The sequence below is a fragment of the Callorhinchus milii genome, unplaced genomic scaffold (assembly GCF_018977255.1).
Source record: "Callorhinchus milii isolate IMCB2004 unplaced genomic scaffold, IMCB_Cmil_1.0 Scaffold9, whole genome shotgun sequence".
In the NCBI taxonomy this organism is placed as follows: domain Eukaryota; kingdom Metazoa; phylum Chordata; class Chondrichthyes; order Chimaeriformes; family Callorhinchidae; genus Callorhinchus; species Callorhinchus milii.
The window spans coordinates 8,293,617-8,313,370 of record NW_024704750.1 but is presented as its reverse complement, the minus strand read 5'-3'; the positions used below and the strand labels follow the sequence as shown (position 1 = coordinate 8,313,370).

The 19,754-nt window shown below is 41.5% G+C and overlaps 1 protein-coding gene across 3 annotated transcripts in view; it reads left to right on the top strand.

Moving 5' to 3' along the window:
- LOC103175234 (actinin, alpha 1) overlaps positions 1-17,120 on the top strand; it is a 66,038-nt gene extending 48,918 nt beyond the window's left edge. Inside the window, exons 10-22 of one of the 3 annotated variants that reach the window (XM_007888122.2) lie at positions 1,357-1,587; positions 1,952-2,099; positions 3,701-3,851; positions 5,460-5,568; positions 6,778-6,918; positions 9,774-9,956; positions 10,107-10,241; positions 10,836-11,015; positions 11,376-11,522; positions 13,554-13,634; positions 14,014-14,079; positions 15,883-16,041; positions 16,585-17,120. In XM_007888122.2, coding sequence (XP_007886313.1) covers positions 1,357-1,587; positions 1,952-2,099; positions 3,701-3,851; positions 5,460-5,568; positions 6,778-6,918; positions 9,774-9,956; positions 10,107-10,241; positions 10,836-11,015; positions 11,376-11,522; positions 13,554-13,634; positions 14,014-14,079; positions 15,883-16,041; positions 16,585-16,743 — 1,890 coding nt within the window. In that variant the 3' untranslated portion in view covers positions 16,744-17,120. The remainder of the gene's footprint in view (positions 1-1,356; positions 1,588-1,951; positions 2,100-3,700; positions 3,852-5,459; positions 5,569-6,777; positions 6,919-9,773; positions 9,957-10,106; positions 10,242-10,835; positions 11,016-11,375; positions 11,523-13,553; positions 13,635-14,013; positions 14,080-15,882; positions 16,042-16,584) is intronic. The other 2 variants (XM_007888124.2, XM_007888123.2) reach the window with 2 other exon arrangements.
- Positions 17,121-19,754: the final 2,634 nt, after the last annotated feature.

The window sequence follows — 19,754 nt, the reverse complement described above, 5'->3', positions numbered from 1 at the left end:
TTTCACTAATATTTTTCTGGTGACATCACCCTTCACGCTACAATACGAAGGGTGTCAATATGATGGACGCTACGTCCATCACCAGCGCCTTGGGACGTCCTCCCCACGTGAAAGGCACTATACAAATTGTAATTTGCATTGTGATATCTCGCTTGGCTGAACACAAGTGTGTTCCATTCTGAAATTGGAGGGGCTGAAGGGAGATGAAGTTAGCACAGGCTGGAGCATTGTGTAATCGTCAAGCCACCTGGCAGGCGGGGCTGGCACTTGGCCTCTTGTTATCTTTTACTTTTGTTCAGTCTCACTCTGTGCGCGTTCCACAAGCACTCGCCAAGTTAATAGACCTACGTTGGTCATTCACATACTTGGAGGAAAAGTGGGACGTTTCTTCAGGTAAATGGCGTGGCAGAGATCAGAGCACAGCCCCCATTGGATCCTCTTCATATCTGAGCTGCTGCCATTACCTTCCGATCCCCAAATTAGAGGTGAAAAGGTCTGGAGCAACAGCCCCAAATCCTGCTCCATAAAAATCTTTGTTTGGAACGTTCCTCCTTTTTTTTTCATGTATAGACTAATTTCACCCATTCCCATCTCCACAATCACCCACGCCATTCTTTCTTGATAAATAATGAAGTAAGGAGCTTGAAATAACCGAGATGTAATCCATCAAGTTGTAAGTAGTCATCACTTGAACACAGCCAAATATAGCTTTAACACACACTTGAATTGCATTGATCAAAATGTAGAAGTTTGTTTTAATGGACAAGCATTACCATTAGGTGGATTATAGAATGGCTATTCTCTCACTCTTTCTTTCTATTTTTGTATATCTTTATCTGAGATCCCAATTATCAGCCTTTACATTTCATATCTCTATGACGAAGTCAGTGCAAGGGTGGCTTTTTCATATATTGAAAGGCGCTTGTTCCCTTGTGTTGATTTAGCAGCAGATTGAATGACTGGAAGATCACAAGAAAAGTGATCCATTTTGACATCAAACAGTTTTCTTCAGTTCCAACTGCTTGGCCTCTGCCACCTTCCCATATCCCATTTCCAGCTGTTGATTACTCGCCTGGTATAGAAATAACTTCCTGATTCCTCTCTTAAAATTGCCCTTCAAAGTTTGCCCTCTTGTCAGGAGTTCAGCTTGTGGCACAGATCTTTACTTTATTTTAGTACAATAAAATGACTGACAAAACCAANTTTTTTTTACATCACCATTTAGAAACGCAATGAAGTGTGTGTATGGCAGGACAGTACTTTTATACAATGTGTCAAGAGAGAACAGTGTGGAGCAGGACATGTTTAATTGGAGGTGATTGTTCTCTCCTTCCTAATGGCACTGTCTCATTGCAGCTTCTGGAATGGATCCGACGCACCATTCCCTGGCTGGAGAACCGGGCCCCAGAGAACACCATGCAGGCCATGCAGCAGAAACTGGAGGATTTCCGTGACTACCGGCGTCTCCACAAGCCACCGAAAGTGCAGGAGAAATGCCAGCTGGAGATCAACTTCAACACCCTGCAGACCAAACTGCGGCTCAGCAACAGGCCAGCCTTCATGCCCTCTGAAGGCAAGATGGTGTCGGTATGTGTTTTTAAAACAAAGTGCTCTGAAGGGGCAACGCAAATGAGTTTCCAAACGGCGAATTCACTCTCCGCGAGTGATGTTGCCTATCGGCTGCGTTGGATTCGAATATTGTCACGGGTGATTAATCGTGAAAATCCTGTTGTTTGGTTACTTTGTCCTGTGCTAGGTGCCGGGATGATTTGATTTGGTGCAGTAGCCATCAAGCAGTGATACAAAAAAAAAAAATTTTTTTTATCTTCGAGTCCATGTAAATTACTGTTGGTGTTGCCCTGGGTTGAAGAGGGTGAACAATTCCAGTTCCAACTGCCCGCTTACTGTGGAGTTGTCATGGGTCGATGATTGTTGGTTTTGATAATTGCAGGATGTAAACAATGCCTGGGGTTCGCTGGAGCAAGCAGAGAAAGGCTATGAAGAGTGGCTATTGAATGAAATCAGAAGGCTGGAGAGATTGGACCATCTGGCTGAAAAATTCAGACAGAAAGCAGCGATTCATGAGGCCTGGACCAATGGTAAGTTATCATCGTCTGAAAACATGAGCCGAGCCGGAGCTTGCTGTAACGAGTGTGTTTCTGTTCAGTGCAGCCTTCAAAGGGTGCTCTCCACAATAAGGCACTTCAATCTTTCAGCGCAAGCTGCAAATGGTGGGATGCGAGTTAGCCATAATGATCTCCCATTGAGAATGTTCAGGCCATGAGCAGACAGAAGAGTTAAAACTGAATATAATGGAGTACACTATTGCCATGTTTCTGCAAATTGAGCCTCCCACTCAAAGTACTGGGGTGCTTGTCTGATTTACAGTCATGTACAGTATTCTAAAGTTTACTGGCTGATCTCAAGCCCCCAATGCATACATTCTATGGGAGAACCAATTCACGGCAATACTCTTTTTACTTCAGTTCTTTCACCAAATAATCTCCAAAAGAAAGCAGAGAGGTTTTACTTTTACTTAGTTAGGGCAGTGATGGGGGTCCATTGGGAGTTGCCCAGACGTATCTCAATTAGACCCTTACAAACTGTCAGGGGGAGAGTGACAGCTTTAGATTTTATTAGTCTCTGGTGGATTCCTCTTTGAATCTGCGTGTGAGTAAAATTCTTCCTCTGCTGTTGTATCATGCTGAATGCAGATTGTCAGCACATTTCTTTGCACTAAATGTACCATGTTCCTTCTCTACAATATAACTATGGTAAATTCTATGCTGGGTGTAGGCTGCCCTCAAGAACAAGTCATCCTCTTGAATCCCACCAGTGAAAATCTCAAGAGATGGTCATTTTTAATATAAGTGTGCCTAAGTTCTGAATTGTGAAAATGTCTGCTTTACTCCTGGTCCTCAGTCAGCCCTGCTGCTGCTTTGGCTCCTTGGTTTTCTCCCATCCCTGTTCTTTCCTTGCCAGTGACCGAGTACCTAGCCTCTGCTTAATCATCCGTGAATGACGTGAGCAACATGCAGGCCACAACCTGTGAGGAACCAATTGGCTAGAGCCCACATCCTGTTCTTATGCTGGAGCCTTGCATCTGTGCTGCCACATTCCCTTCTCTATGTCTCCTGTGAAATTGAGGATGTGCTGTGTTTTAATAATAGAGTTGGGCTGGCAGCCCAGTGGCAGAGCATGTGTGGTCGAGGAACCCCCTTTAGGGCTGTGCTTCCTCATACAGTGCCTTTGGATCTCAGCCATGTTGCTGGACAGATGTGGAACCAGAATATTGTCCAGTCAAAGCTGAAGTGAGGGTGGAGTCGTCCTGGCACATCTCCTGCCAGCTGGTTAGTCATTGAATCGCTAGTGACGTTGCCAGTGACCATCTGCTTTCTGAACTAAGTTGTCGGGAGACAGGGAAAGGGAAAGGGATGAATTGCCGAGAACTGAATATTATAGTTTTAAATGTTCGGCTTTACAGAGTGATTGCAGGTCTTTTTCCACTGCAGTTTTCCTCTTCTTCCCCACTCTTTTTTATGTGCGTCTCTCTCTTCAACCATCACACCTGCACACACCAACAAATATATATCCCCAGGAGGTTTTTTAACTTAATGGAAGAAGTTAATTCAGGTGTTCGGTCTAGTGCGGTTAACAATACTTAGACTGATTGAATGCAGTCTTTGTCTCCCTGTTCCAGGTAAGGAGGAGATGCTGATGGCATCGGATTTCGAGACAGCTTCGCTGTCAGAAATCAAGGCCATACTGAAGAAGCACGAGGCCTTCGAGAGCGATCTGGCTGCTCACCAGGACCGTGTTGAGCAGATCGCTGCCATTGCCCAGGAGCTGAAGTACGTCTTCATTTCAAATTGAAGTTCAAAGTAAAGAAGTAGAATCAAGTTTGCGAGTGAGGCATGAAACGGTGTATTTGTGAGGGTGGGGGGATTATTCACCAAATTACTGGGTTTGGCATTCTCTCTTTTCTTCCTGCCACCCACCCACCACCCCCACTCCCCAGATTCGTCACTGTAAACTTTGAATGTGTTGATATTTTGTTGTGTGACATGTCGGAATACAGGTCTCCGCTGACTGGTGAACCGGCTAAATCCATTTTATTTCTCATCTGGCAAGTCCTCTTCTTGCTTTACTTCCAGTTGTTCCATTGAAAATAATGTAGGAGAAATCTGCAGAGATGAGAAGTAAACAGAAGGGGTGAGATGAGGTTTCTGGGGCCAGACTTCCTGTGGCTGTGATTGCTGACAGGGCTCACTCCCTTCTCATTCCTCGTGGTTACAGTTCAGGCATTTTATTTTGTTCCTGGACCTAACTTGCTGATTTACATAAATAGGCAAAAATATTTGTCTTGTATTGTTGCTTTGACTTTTGCCTACAACATGCACAGTCACTACACATTCCTGCCTTGTCATAGTTCTCTCAGCTGAGCTCTAAATGAAGAGGAAGAAGTTTATACTCTGTGGCTTGGATTGCAAACCCAGAGTCTAATCTCTATTTGTCTACTCTCTCCCCCCCCCCTCTTTCTGCCCCCCCAATACCACCTCAATGTAAACTAAAAGGGCAGGAAGAGGAGTTAATACTGGCACAAGAGAATGGATTTCTTTTTTTGTTCTATAAAAGTGCTTAGATTTGCAGCTGCTCGTACAGCTCCTCACTGGCCTATACATTATGTTGAATTAAAACTTGGCAGATCGACGTTAGGTATTGACTCGGATGTCTTTTATTGGAATTCCTGTAGTAAAAGCTGAGTAATGCTGTGCTGTGGTGACCAGTCTGAGCCAAGTCTGATGTGTGTGTGTGATAAGTCTGAGGTGTGGTCAACATTGGAGATGACTCCAGATGTGATGACATACTGAGTTAGAACATAACTTTTTTTTCCCCTTATCTTTAAAATGCTGCTTGCTTTGTTAGCTGAGCCCTTGTTGTAACGTGCCTGGAACGGTGAGTGGGAGATGTGGAATGAGCTGACGTCTGCAGTTATGACATTGACTGCCAGTAATGCACTGGAGTGAGGTTAGGCGATGGTAATGCTTTCAGGTGAAGTTACTTTGACCCTTTCAGCACTTGTCATGTACAGGTCTGTCAAAAGCATTCTGAAACCTGGGATCTTCTTGGGTGTATATGGATCAGTACCATGTTACACTTTTTTCTTTGCCATCTGAATAATTGAGGAGGTACTATGTTCCCTCCCCCACACCCCTCCATTGTATTTTAGTTTCCCATCTGCAGACCAGATGGTAGATAGATTCTTCATTTGCTTCAGCTGAACAGGCCTTCAGCAACTCAGTGAAAGTGGTCTGCTTTTGCCTTTGCCTCCATTTCATGACTCCTAGTTTAGTTACTACTTTTTCAGAGAATGAGACTTAAACATTGACAGTCCAGGTGTGTGTGTATGTGTGGGTTTATACAACATCTTCCATTAACTATGTTTTTGGTCTTTACAGCGAGCTAGATTACTGGGATTCTCCAAGTGTGAACGAGAAATGCCAGAGGATTTGTGATCAGTGGGATAATCTTGGAGCCCTAACACAGAAGAGAAGAGATGCTTTGGAGGTACTTCAGTCTTGCAACTGTTTCTTTATGGATTGTTTACACCAAAACACGCAGAATCTGGTTTCTCTATGGAAATTTGCTTTGGAAATTTGGTTTGTGTGAGATCAGAGGTTTAAACAAATTTCTTTGCCCCACTGATTTCATTTAAAAATGCTGCCCTTGGGAGAGCATTATATTGATAGGCAAAGCTTGGTTTGACTCTGGGTCCAGCTTTCTTATGTAATTTGTGGCCACCTCAGCTTTCAGGAAATGAGTGAAGGTATTTGCAATGGCTGAAGTCATTGCAACGCAGGGTAGTTATTTATTCATTACGTAACAAAATGGCATGTCAGCATAGGTTACAATTTTACAGGCTCCAGCAAATTTCGTGAATCTGATTTTCATAGGATATTGTTGAAGGGTACCTTTTTATCTTTCGTTGTCTGTTTTTGAGTAATGAGATTCACCTTTAAGTGGAGCAGAATGCCAGCTGTCCTATGTGAAACGTGGCAATTACTTGTCAGAACTGCGAGGAAGGGGAAAGAAAAAGGTCCACTTTATAGCCTGCACACATTCGTGAGCAATGAGTCATTGCACACAAGATTGTGAACTTGTCTCAGTGCAGTTCCTGCGTTTACAGGAGGGGAAGAAAAATAATCTTTTCTGTCCTGTCTGTATACTGTCTCCCAGTTCTGGCGGATTCAAATGATTCCACCATCTTCAATCAGGAAGAATCTATTCCACAGACCGTCTATGTTGCTTATCCTGTCAGTCCTTGTTTGTAAATGTGTGGATAAACAAGACAGACAAATTAGCTGGTAATCTTACGTGGTGCTTGACTAATACCTCCTTTGAGTGGTGAACCTTGTGTATGTTATTGGATAAAACGTGACCTGACCATCAACAACAAAATTATATTTATAGAACGCATTTCACCTTGTTTAGTAAACAGATCCTGTGCTTAAATAGTATAAGTTCTGATGTATCTTTAAAAAAAATGAAACCTGTAGTTTATGAGATGGCACAATATGTTGCCTGAATATTACATTGACTAATTCACATTGATGTTGAACAAGCAGTTTTCATGTACCTGATGGTCACTTTCTTCTGTGGTCAAGCCATGTTCAGAGATAAGGACTGCTTTAACCTACTCTGGTTGCAGTTAGACTGAAGCTGGTGGCCTCTCCCTTTTGATTTGTTGAATGATCTTTTTTTCTCTCTCGATTTCAGAGGACAGAGAAGCTTTTGGAGACCATTGACCAGCTGTACTTAGAATATGCCAAGAGGGCAGCTCCCTTCAACAACTGGATGGAGGGAGCCATGGAGGACCTTCAGGACACTTTCATAGTTCACACTATTGAGGAAATCCAGGTACTCACAGATCGTTAATGTGGTACCTGTCAGACACACACTGTTGTCTATACCTTTCCTATACCCGATGCTATTCACAAGCATAACAAATACATGCATTTTGTACTTTGGCACAGGAATCCCACTGGGTAACATTTTTACTGCTGCTATTTCAATCTGGATGTGCAAACCAAAACTAGTTAACACCTTTGCTAATGTTGGTGTGAGTCACTGTGTCTTCCGTTCTGTGCTTTGATACTAACACTTCAACACACTCAGAGCAATTGGAATCCAGCACAATGTAGCTTCTGCAGCACAAATAATTTCAATTGGAAGTTCCTTACTTTGCATTTGAGTGGTTAAACAAGACATAGGAATACCTACCTGGTTGTTTGGTAAATGTATTATTGGCTGAGGCCATCTAGTGGTGATCCTCATGGACAAAATATTGGGCTTGATCTCAAAAATGAGACCTGCTTCAACTTAGCTGAAAAACGGGTTTTTAAACAAGAATCCTGAAATTATTGGAAAACGTGTTAATAGTCTTGGTTGTATATTAAGCCAACTAGAAGGTATCAGATATCTTAACACACTGACCACTTGCTGCTCATACCAAGTCACTTTGACTTGGTAAATGTCGATGCACCTCTTCTCTACTGCGTGCTCTGCGTTTTGTGGCTTTCTCCAGCATCAGTACCAATATCTTTAGGCCAATCGGTAGGAGCTTTTTCGTGCGGTTTCTGTTTTTCTCCTCTCTGGAATGGTGGCATGTGGACCTGCACAGGGCACATTGAAGCAAGCTGACGAGAGAACGAAGTTCATTTTTACAACGCCAGTGTGGCAATAACAATCTTGTTTGCAGATGGATGATACCAGTGCGGTTACAGTGTTTTTTCTTGGGCTATTAAAGTTTATGGTCCTGCTGACAGACCCTTATAAATATGAATGTCTCCTGACAGGCATGTCATGTGCTAAATATTTCCACCTATGAGGCAATTGTCATCCAACTGTGACTTTGCCGGGCTTTGAGGATATTTGTTGTTGCAGGACCAGCCCTCTCGCCTTCTCTGTTATGCAAGACCATTCAAACGCTGTAAAGGAGCCCTTTTTTTAAAATGAAATACATTATCACACGAGAATTATTTAGGTATTTTATCAGGGGAACACTCACCTGAACAGAAACGGTTAAGAAAGCACAACATTTCTAAAACAGCACAAAATACAGGCTAAGAACTTACCTCCAACACAACTTGCATCTCTTGCATTTTTGAAAGTGAAGTCAGAAATCGGATCTTGAAACCAAATAAAAGTGTGGAATGGGTGTGATAAAGTACCTATCAAATGATTTGAAGCAGATTAAATTTTCTGCACTTTGCTGTATCGCCTACCTCCATCCTATTTCACACCTAAAGTGGTCAAAACTTTCATTCATGTCTTTGTGATCTCCAGATTCAACTTTTCAAACGTCGTTCTCGCTGGCCTCTCCAGCTCATCCAAAGTTCTTTCTCTCCCTCTCTCTATTCCTCCGTCTCACGCTCTCTCTGTCTTCAAAATCCATGACATCACTTCCATCCTCTTACACCTCCACCCACCACCATTCATTTGGTGACCAGCACTGCCTATGTAAAGTACTCCCAAAACTTCACGTGAAAAAGGAATTATACAAATGCAAGTTCTTGTAAAATAGGTTTTAAAAAATCAGATGATAGAAGCCAATAGCTGTGTTAACACTCATGTAAACGTTGAATGAATTGGAAAATACATTTGGTATAAAGTGTATCCATGTTGTCACCAACCCCATGTTAGATAAAACATCAGCCACTGTCTTAATGAAAATTGTTTGTGCCTTCTGACACTTGTTGGAAAGTGCATGTGTAAATATTTAGGAAGAACATGAGGGGATATGGGGTTCAACCTGTGATACCACATACTGTAATTAATGGTTCAACACTGCACAGCACTCTATCTGGTGGCTAGTGGGGGAAGTAGGGTGAATATGGGAGAGGGAGCGGGAAAGAGAGAATAGGGAAGGAAACTGTGCAATTTACATAAATTGACTATATTAATCCACCAAATGTGTGCAGCAGGCAACCAAGCTCCTGTTTCTTGACCAAAATCTCGTTTCAGCGATTTGTTTTTGCAAAAAAGCGAACTCTGAATACTGGAAAGTTCCATGTATCCACATTGTCAATAGCCAACACATTTTAAACATTAAAAATATAAAAGATCAGCCACTCCTATTTCATTCTGAAATATCTGGATTTGAATGGGGGAACACAACTCCTCATTAGTTTTTGTGTGAGAGAGTCTGTAAATGTCCAGGTCATCTGTTCTTGCAGAGTGCAACTGACTTGAATATGCAATAGTGGGTTTTTAATATAAATTATAAATGAGCATTGCCAGACTGTAGCTGCTTTTTAAAAGCGGAAATAAAAAGCTGGCGCATGGGTTGATCTATTCCATTTGCTTTTGTCTGAAGTCCTTCTCAGCTAGTTGTAAGAATTGGAAGGAAGTTTGCCAACAGAATATCAACATGTCAGTAGGAATCTGCTACATTTGCTCTTAACCATAGCTAACGCTGATAGCTTTGCCCATACTGGAATAACGTAACCAATTCTTCATCATATTTATACCACAATGTTCTGTTATTGATGGACATATTTTCGCATTAATTCTAATTCTAATCTGCTGCATTAATTCCTCTACTCTGTATGCCATTTATAATAGCTATTTTAGGTGTCTGAGTAACATTCCGTTGGAAGGACAAATGATTCTCAAGAAGAGTAATTTGCTGATATCCTGCTTTGTTGCTGGAGACGTTCAGCACATTAATGACCTACCTGTTGGTGATGTGATGCTTCTTCCTGCACCTGTAGGGATTGATCACAGCTCATGAGCAGTTCAAAGCCACACTGCCAGAGGCTGACCGCGAACGTCAGGCCATCCTGGGCATCCACAATGAAGTGTCCAAGATTGTCCAAACCTACCACGTCAACATGGCAGGCACCAACCCTTACACCACCATCTCCCCACAGGATATCAACGGCAAGTGGGAAAAGGTGAGAATATAACCTGTTGCTCAATTTGGAAGGAGGAATTTTACAGAGTAAAATTTTACAGAGTAGAATTTCACAAGCTTGGTGTTGCAGCTTGTTTTGTGAAGAGCAATTTGCGTTGAGTGATTTTTACCAACTGGGTTCTGCTTTCAGGTTCGCCATTTGGTGCCACAGAGAGACAACGCTCTGATGGAGGAGAATACTCGGCAGCAATCCAACGAGAGGCTGAGAAAGCAGTTCTCAGCGCAGGCTAATGTCATCGGTCCCTGGATTCAAACCAAGATGGAGGTAACGTATCTGAACGTGGAGGCGATCGAGTGCTATGTGCAGAGGGACTCTCCCCTGCGGGAAAGGCACTACATAGTTGTTGTTGCAGTGCCACAATATTAGCTGCGGCGATGTTGCAGGCAGTGTGAGAGCTGTACCCCAGGAGTCAATGCCCCCACCGTAGCACCCACAGTCGCTGAACTAGCTCCTGCTCAATCAGTGGATTTGACGCATGGAGCAACACCAAAATTTTGAGTTTTTATTTGGAGAAAATAATTCCAATACAACAAAGCTGATGGATTGCAGTGTGTAGAGAAGTTTCGAGTTCCTTAAATATCGCATTTTGTGAATGAATGGCGTGAATAGTGAGTCGGCCTCAAGACTGAGGTATCTACAACCTGAGCCTCTGCGGTACAATATTCACTGCTGTTTTTAAGCCCTGCTCTTTTTTGCAATTAACCAGCTCACGCGAGTGATGGAATCTGGTTTGCTATTCCTGAATGTTCTGAAGGGGTTGTCATTACACAAGCTTGCAATCCTTGTGTGTTCGCAGCTCAGGGTAGTGTTCTTGATGGTTCAGCCCTGGTCATTTCATCCCTGTCTTTCATTTGCTAGGAGATTGGGCGGATTTCCATTGAGATGCACGGGACCCTGGAAGATCAGCTGAATCACCTTCGGCAGTATGAGCAGAGCATCGTCAACTTCAAGCCAAAGATCAATCAGCTCGAGGGAGATCATCAGCTCATCCAGGAGGCTCTAATCTTTGATAACAAGCACACCAACTACACCATGGAGGTGAGTACCTTCTGAATTCCCAATGAGGCCATACGTTCTATTCCTTCTCAAGCTTCTGGCTTTATGTGTCTCGGCATCATTGTTGGAAGAATCAAAATACTTCTGTGCTGGCCAACTCCTCCTGTTGGATGATTTGCTTGTATTTTATGCAATTCCCTTTTACTTTCCTCTCCTGCTCTGCCCTGCACTGCTCTCAATCTTTCACCCTTTTGTCCTTTCTGTAGCTCCTTCCTCTGCAATGTGAGTAACAGTAATTTGTAAGCTGGTCAGCTGCAGATCTGAGTGTCCCTTTTATCAACCGAGAAGTGATGTGAATGAAGCTTCTGTATTGATGGTGCTATTTTGGCGGCTTCTCCTCAGCATATTCGTGTGGGCTGGGAGCAGCTGCTGACCACAATCGCCAGGACCATCAACGAGATTGAGAACCAGGTCCTGACCAGAGATGCCAAGGGCATCAGCCAGGAGCAGATGAACGAGTTCCGAGCCTCTTTTAACCACTTTGACCGGGTGAGCTCGCATTCACAATTGCTGTGGATGTTTATTCACTGGTACAATTCGACCAGCATTCTAATTCTAATCCAGAACCATTAGAAAAACAGTGAGGATATTTTCAGGGAGAAACCAAAGTGAGAGTCCAGGGCTCACTGCATTAATATCTAAAAGAGCAGGAGAACCCAAAGAAGTTGTGGCTTAATGGCTGTCTTAGCTTGTAGAGAACCTGGGGACTATATAAAGAAATAAATAGCATGAGTTTGGGGAGGAATTTCTGAGAAGAGGACAGCTGCATCTTGTCGGGAAAGAGGTAACTAAGCTATTGCACTCCACAGCAGGTAACACCTTTAACCTCTGTCTGGCTGACAGCAGGATTGGCACAGGCCCGCAGGTAAAACACACCCAGGAAAGGGAAGGAGGGAATAAAATGGTGCCCTTGCATTTTAAAATAAAAAGACTACATAAATGGTTATGATTCAGTTATGCAACATTTAGCTTGTATAATAATAGCCCTTTTGTTAAAAGAACATTTTAATATGCAACAAGAAATTAGATGAAGCTCTTTTGGTATATCTTAAAAAGACATATTTATTCTGGAACCTGGCACTTTGGCAAATCAACCCTGGTATTGCACATTAAATGATGATGGAAATCAAGACACCAAAAGGATTTGTTTTTTATTCATATTGATGAGACATTCACAGAGAAATGCTACTTCCTCGTTGCATGTTGAAAGCTGTTCTGAACATTGTGAATTGAGTAAGTAGTGAAAACCTTATTAAGAATGTTCTAATGTCTGATGATACTGATGCGAAATTAAATGACTTATTAGACTTATTTCGAAGGAAGCCTTAGTTTAGAGAAGGCGCTGAGAATCTCTGTGACTGCTCTCACTTCTCTGTTACTGCATTGCTGTCACTACATTTACTTAACCAGAGTGCTGTGTGCGTCACTGCATTAAAAGATGCATCCACTCTTGGATGTGCTGCTTTGTTAAATTCTACTGTGAAATTTTATCCACCTTAAGGTTTTCAAATAACAAACCAAACTGTTCTGACTAATTTCACGGATTAACAGGAGAACAACAGGGAGGTACATTAATTGTCATTTATGTGTAGGGGGGAGAAAATAATCTGTATAAGAAGATGTTTGGTTAGAAGTGTGAAGAAAAACTTACTATTTTGTTGTCGTTTCTCCAGAAAATTTGTTCTGTAGCTCTAACTGAAGCCCTGATAATCTGAGGCAGAAACCAGGTAGCCTGTAGAACTGGAATTATGAACATCTTTTGTTTATTAATATCCCTTTCTTTGCCCTCCCTCCGCCCAAAAGATGGTTTAATCATCCCTCTCCTCTTACTGCAGTGAGTCCTGTCAGTGAATAGTACTATGGATCTCCCAACTGCACTCTTTTGCTGGTCCAAAATGACCAGTAGGAAGTATTAAAGTGCTGAAATTCTCCTGCCCATTGTTCTCTTGCTGAACGAATATTCAGGAGTCTCATCGGGATTTAAAGTTGAGGCAGAGTTAAAAGCTTGTACTCTGCTGTTTCGCAACCAGTCCGTTGCAGAAATGATCTAGAATGTCAATGGTGAGTGAAGATGACTTTTGAAAACTGATGCTTTTTTTTGTTATACGTATAAAAAATTTAGTCAGCCTCGACTTCTTTGGGGTGTGAAGCTTAAATCATTTGGTAAGATATTAATGCAACTTCTGGGTGGAAGTGTAAGGCTTATAATTTTTCTCTCTCGAGCAATCCCCTGACAAAGACATCTGGGGAGTCAGTTTTTGGATCCCTATCAAACCAGCCACTCTAGAGTTCAGCTTCTGTATTCAGGAAACAAAGCAATAGTGTTGGAACCGAGATGTTTGAACTGTTGCGATGTCTAACTTTGTGCACTTTGTTTTCCTCTTTCATTTGCATGACTCTTTCTCCACCTTCTCCCTTTGCATGTTCACCTTCAACCATTCACTCCCTCCCCACCCTCACCCTCCCTATTACTGTCTCCATCACCATGCATGCTGTACCTCGTGGCACTGCCTAACCCAGGACCATTCTGGCACACTTGGAGCAGAGGAGTTCAAAGCCTGCCTCATCAGCTTGGGGTACGATATTGGAAATGACGCACAGGTATTGACTGATGGTATCTAATGTGAAGCTGTCTTACCACGTGCATTGAATAAACTAAACTTGTATTTTTTTTTCTTCCCGTTATCTGTCTTGAACCTGTCGTCTTTGTCTGTGTCGATTTCTATTTGTGATCTGACTTCATGTTCAACTGATGATGATTCATCCATCCCATCAACCTGTTTTTGTGACCTTTGAACTGATGTTCTTTGAGCCACTTTCCTTCACCTTGTTCTGTGTCATGTTTCCCCACCTTCCTTTCATCTTGTGCCTTTTTCTACTTGGTGTGTCTTTCATCTTGCTGTCCTGACTTCCATTTTGCCATGGTTTCCCCCTCTGTCCTATTTGTCCTGTTGGTGTCTCCTTCCTCCTCTTTCTGTAGAAGAGGACTGGAATGATGGACAGTGATGATTTCAGAGCTTGCCTTATCTCCATGGGTTACAATCTGGTATGGTGATTTCCTGTTCCTTATGCTTTCATTTTAGTGGTGCCTGGTTATAAAGCTAGGTCGTGAATGTAAGAAATCCTGGTTACCTGCAATGTACACAAGTGACTCATATTGATTGAACCACACAATTTATGCAGTTTACTGCTGGTCTCCGTACAGACTTAAGATTATCAAATTGATTTGAGGGCTATTGGGATTCTACAGTAAAACTGCAATGCTCCCACACATCCTCTTTGTAATGAAACGTAAGGTGGGAGGAATTGGGTCTTGTTCCCTGCATTGAATCTTGCTTCCAGTCTACTGCCACACAGTTCTTTCACCCTTAGGGCCTATCTTTGTATTACATACAGACTGATGAAACAAAAGTCCCTTCTCTCCCTGTTGTGTGTTTGGGGGGAAAAATAAAGTTTTGCACCAAAAAGTCTGTTCAAGTGGGCATGAACCTACCAGATAAATTTGCACTAAAATGACTGTTTCAAAAGGTCATAAGAATGTCTAGTGTAAAATAAAATGTGCTGGTTTAGTTATTTTTTGTTTCTCTGAGATTTGGATTAAGACAGGTAGTTAGAGTAGAGGGCCCTATGCTCTACAATTTGCATTGTTATATCTGACCTAAGAGTGGTTGATGCCGACATATGGTGTACAGAGTGAAAAAGGGTAGCGTTTTCCAACATTGACTAAGATGCCTTGAAGAATCCTTGAGTAAATGCACTGTACAGTGCATCATCAAACCATTCAGACCATGATGGTCCAGGTAAGAGCCTTGGTCTTAGCTGAGTCTGCTGATCCCACTTGCAGCTTGAATTGAGATTGATCACGTTGGGTTGGGGAGGGGGAAAAAATCAGTCTAACTTCCTCTTCTATAGTTCAGTGTTTTAGAAAGTTTTGGGGGGCAGAATTGAGTTGAGCTGTAGAGACCTCCAAGTTTGAACAACCTGCAACAATAAGCTGTCCATACAACAACACCTCAACAAGATTTAACAGCTTTATGTGAGAAAGAGAGAACACTGGAGGAAAGATAACTTAGTAAAGATATATCCAAAAGAGTTAATCAATTAATTGTGGAGTTTCCAGTTACCACTGAATCAGCTTTTGGGAAGAACATTGTATCACCTCTTTATTCAGGTGACTTTAGTCTCAGTCAAATCATGAAGTCCAGCTGTAACCATCCAAGAGTTCCTTGTTTAAGTTGGCTTTTGCAAGGAAGCCAGAGACTGCCCCATGCCATGAGTTTACACCTGGTCTTTTTGCACAATGTAAAGAGTTGAGAAGAAGCGTTTCATGATTTTTTACATAAAATGTCCAGGTAATGGGATTTTATCTCAACACTACAATTATCCAGCAAGTATTCTCTTCTAGGGTCTTTTTCTGTGAGGGAACAACTGCCAGTCTGAATTCATACAAATGCAGCCATGAGTTAAGGTTCCCATTCTAACAATTGTCTACTATATATTGGAAAAGTCAGATTCATTCATTGCGCTGAGCATTAACTGTCTAATTGGGGTAGTTTTAGATTTGATCTGGACTTTTATTTGAGTTTACTTGAATTGGGAATTACATAAACTGTAGTGAATGGAAAATTGGTACAGAGTAATTTTAGAATTGGATCAAGCAAGCGTTTTGAATTGGTCGATTGCCAATTCACCACCTATCACTTTTTTAACCGGGTCAATGGAAATCTAAGACTAGGAATTCTGAAGGCACACACTTAGTTACAGTTAGTACACCGACTGAGGTCTTTGAGAGGGCCACTCCTTTAAAAGTCTGTACAAACTTCAGCGCAATTGTTCTGATTGATTTCAGAGTGAAGAGGAATTTAATCGCATCATGAACATTGTCGACCCCAACCACGTGGGTGTGGTGACATTCCAGGCGTTCTTCGACTTCATGTCCCGGGAAACGGCAGATACAGACACTGCTGACCAGGTCATGGCCTCCTTTAAAGTGCTAGCCGGTGATAAGGTGAGTTCTTCAATTGTACTGACATTGTCAAAACTAAGTCTTAAAAGAAAACCCAGCCAAGGTTGCAGTTTAGGATCACTGCCTATTAAAACACACTTGTTTGTTATGCAAAGTTGGTTGTAATGTGTTTCCTACATATGGCCAATATTCATGCTAAAATATTGACTTCCATGTCTTTGGGTTACCACTTGACATCATTTCCAGTTTGCTTCATCATGTGCGAAAAGCAGGAGGTAACAGTGACCTGATGATCCAGACGTTGACCTTTCTTTCAGTTTAAGAAGCAGCCGGTAGACAATTTTATAGATCCCGACCACCACGTTAAAACAAGGCTTCACTGTATATAATCAACGTTTTCAAGAGAAAACATTGTGGGGAGGGAAGAATTCCCCATTTCCTATTGTGTATACATGAGCAGAAGCGGAAGTTTCTTCTGGGTAAACAGTGGCATCGCCAATAAGGTGGTTTAGTTGAAATTGATATTAATTCTGTAATTATTAATTCTTTTTTTTCCATTTCCCCCACCCAAAAAAAACTTTGTAGAGTTACATCACCGCTGATGAACTTCGTCGTGAGTTACCTCCAGACCAGGCTGAATATTGCATCGCGAGAATGGCACCGTACAGCGGGCCGGACAGAGTGCCTGGCGCCCTGGACTACATGTCTTTCTCCACAGCACTGTATGGCGAAAGTGACCTTTAAAAAATCCTGCATCTTCTGGATGCAGCCAGTGTCTGCTCACCTCTATTGGCTTTAAACTAAAGAAATTGTGGAATGTCTGCTTGGGATGGCAAGTGCAGTTTACAGAAGAAATATTTTTTTCTTCAGGCAACTTCAAAACATATTTTATTATAGAAATAGGTATTTTTCTCAAAATGTTCCCCCCAAAAAATCAAAATGTACCGTTTACTTTTGTTGTGATATCTGTAGTCAAGCACAATGTCGCATTCCATGTTTTTCTACTAACGTACACCTGTTATGTATATTGAAAACAGGCCACATTGTAACTCACCACCGCACAAAAAAATTCAGCAAGTTCACTCATTACACAGCATAATAAAGGATTTATTTTATAAATATGTTAAATATTTTCAGACTTTTTTTTAAGAAAGCACCCCGCCTTGAATGTAATGAGTGTCACTGTTTATGATATTTAAGTTTTTTTAATTAAAAAAGGCTTCCATGGTCAATGCTCGTGGGTACATATATGGTTTCAAGCACAATGTCTCTGAGACGCCGTCCGGCATGGAGGGCGCTATATAAATCCAAGTTGTTGTTGTTGTTTCCAAGTGATGCAGTTAAAATCTTCAGCCGGAGAAGACAGGGTCGGTCTGCAGTGCTGGCTTTCAGATGCTTTGTATCACGTTAAGTCAGTTAGCCCCATTCCATTCAAATCTTGCTAAAGTCCATAAATGAGGAGGAAAAGCCACTTAACGCAGAATTCTGGAAATCGTTCAAGACTGGAGTAAATAGGAATGGATCGTGATGGACGATTAAGTGATCCAGGTTTTATATTGGTGATATATTGTCAAAAATATGAAAATTTTATTTATAGAATGATTTGGCTTGGAAACAGACCATTGGCCCAACTGGTCTGTAATAATATGTTCAATATATCTTGTCAACATGAGTGAAAGCAATTTTGAATTTCTTTTGGAGTTGATGTTTTCATAAACAAATCATATCCTTGAATCTATACTTCTTTGAGCTATTTGTTTAGTCTCAAAACATTTTTAAATTGGAAATAAGACCTTTATGGACACCACTTTCAAATTTTCACACCGAACCTAAGTGAGCTATGCAATAAGCCTAGGTTAGGAATGGGGCAGATATTGTGAAGCTTCCATAGTGATAAGGTCAATGCCACTCGATAAGATTTTGTTGCATGTTCAGTCTGTGCAATGACTAAATGAAATATTGCAATAAGATGGAACCAATTCTATGGTGCATAACAGTAAAGTTGGCCATAACCATGTCTTTAATTGAAGCAATGTAAGATTTGAAATACTTTGATATAACTGGCATTCAGATAATTTGGCGCAAACAGCTGTCTTAGAAATATTGCAGAGTATCAGTGAAAGAATTTTTAAGATCACCTTCCGGCCTTACTTTGCAATATTGTAAAACTGTTGATCCAATAGGATAATTCAAGCTGAGCTTTGCAATGAGTTTAATTATTTAGAATGTGGGTGAGAACTTTATGGATTTTAATCTGTGAAGAAATCATCTGATCAGAATCAACCAACTCTGTTTTGATTACACAGTGGCACCTAGTGAATTTAACCAAGAGGACAGATCAGTTATTGATCCTGAATTGAATGGTTCCTTTTATAAGATCTCGCATATGAATTGCTGTCAACTTTAGACTGGGAACATCAAAAAAACTTCTGCTCATAACAAAAGACATGCTAGATGAGCCGACTGCCTCAGATTTCTGGTGGGACTTGTTGACAGATTTCAAATATTTGCACATTAATGTATCTTCTGGCAGCACCTTCCCACAGACATATCTAGGTCTCGCTTTCTACTCAGATGTACTATTTTCATCTGAATCCGAGTCCTGATGACTTCTTCCAGCTGTGTAAATTCATTATAAATTATCCCATGTGTAGCTGGGTTACGTGGAACTCAGTTTGGTTTAGATACTCTTTGACCAAAAAAATTATAAATGACTTAATCTGGGATTCAATTATCACGCTGGTCAATCTAGCTCACTGAATATAATAATCCTTGCATTTGATATAGTGATTTTCACATCTTCTAGACATCTCAAAGCGCTTCACAGAATGGACTGTAAAATTAATTGACTGGGCGAAATGCGGCAGCCAATCGCGCACAGCAGTGTCGCACAAACAGTCATGGATTGAAGTGACCAATTTTTTTTTGAGGGATTATTATCAGGTGTGTGGAGTAAGAAAACTTACCCAAGGTTTCACCGTGCCGTATATGTGCCATAGAATATGCTGTGTCAGGCTCTCTCTCTGCTCCTGGCAGCAACCAAAACAACTTGCATTTATATAGCGTCCCCTCAAGCAGGGTAGAATCCAAGAGCACTGACATCAAGCTCCTTCAGGTACAGAACCAGAAGCTACTGTGCACTTTTCAAATTGCCCTTGATGTTGCACAAAGTGTGAGGTACAACTTCTAGCTTTCGTCTGTCTGATCCGAGACCACAATCTGCTCCACTTTTTCGCCCTAGGGATTTGAGATTTACAGATCATTGCTCTTTTATCACACAGTTGGCAACACAGAAAGGCAATTTAAGCATTCAAATTGGGAGACAATATATCAATCTTTTGTATTTCTATTTGCTGTCTAATGCATAGTACGTTGTTTGTTGCTGAGGAATGAAGAGCCAAGTGTGTGTATAATCTTCAGATGTCATGAGAAGTCACAAATAGCTTTATAATGCTTAGCTGTTGCTTGGGTTCCTGTTTAGTGGCGATGCTTTCCCACAGCATTGCCACTAGCACGAGCATGTGGGAATACTGAGCAACCAAAATGAGCTGAGTAAACTAGAAGGATGTGCTGCACACTTACACAATACCTGCTCTCGGGAATGAAGCGACTTGCAATTAGATACCAAGTGACACTTTCCCCATTTAGTACAAAGAAAAGAAAGTGTTCCTTTCTCCTCCAGATTTGTGACGTGCAAGAAATGGGCTGAAATTCAAATGTGGCCATTCATCTTCTTAATTAAAGTGACATTTGTC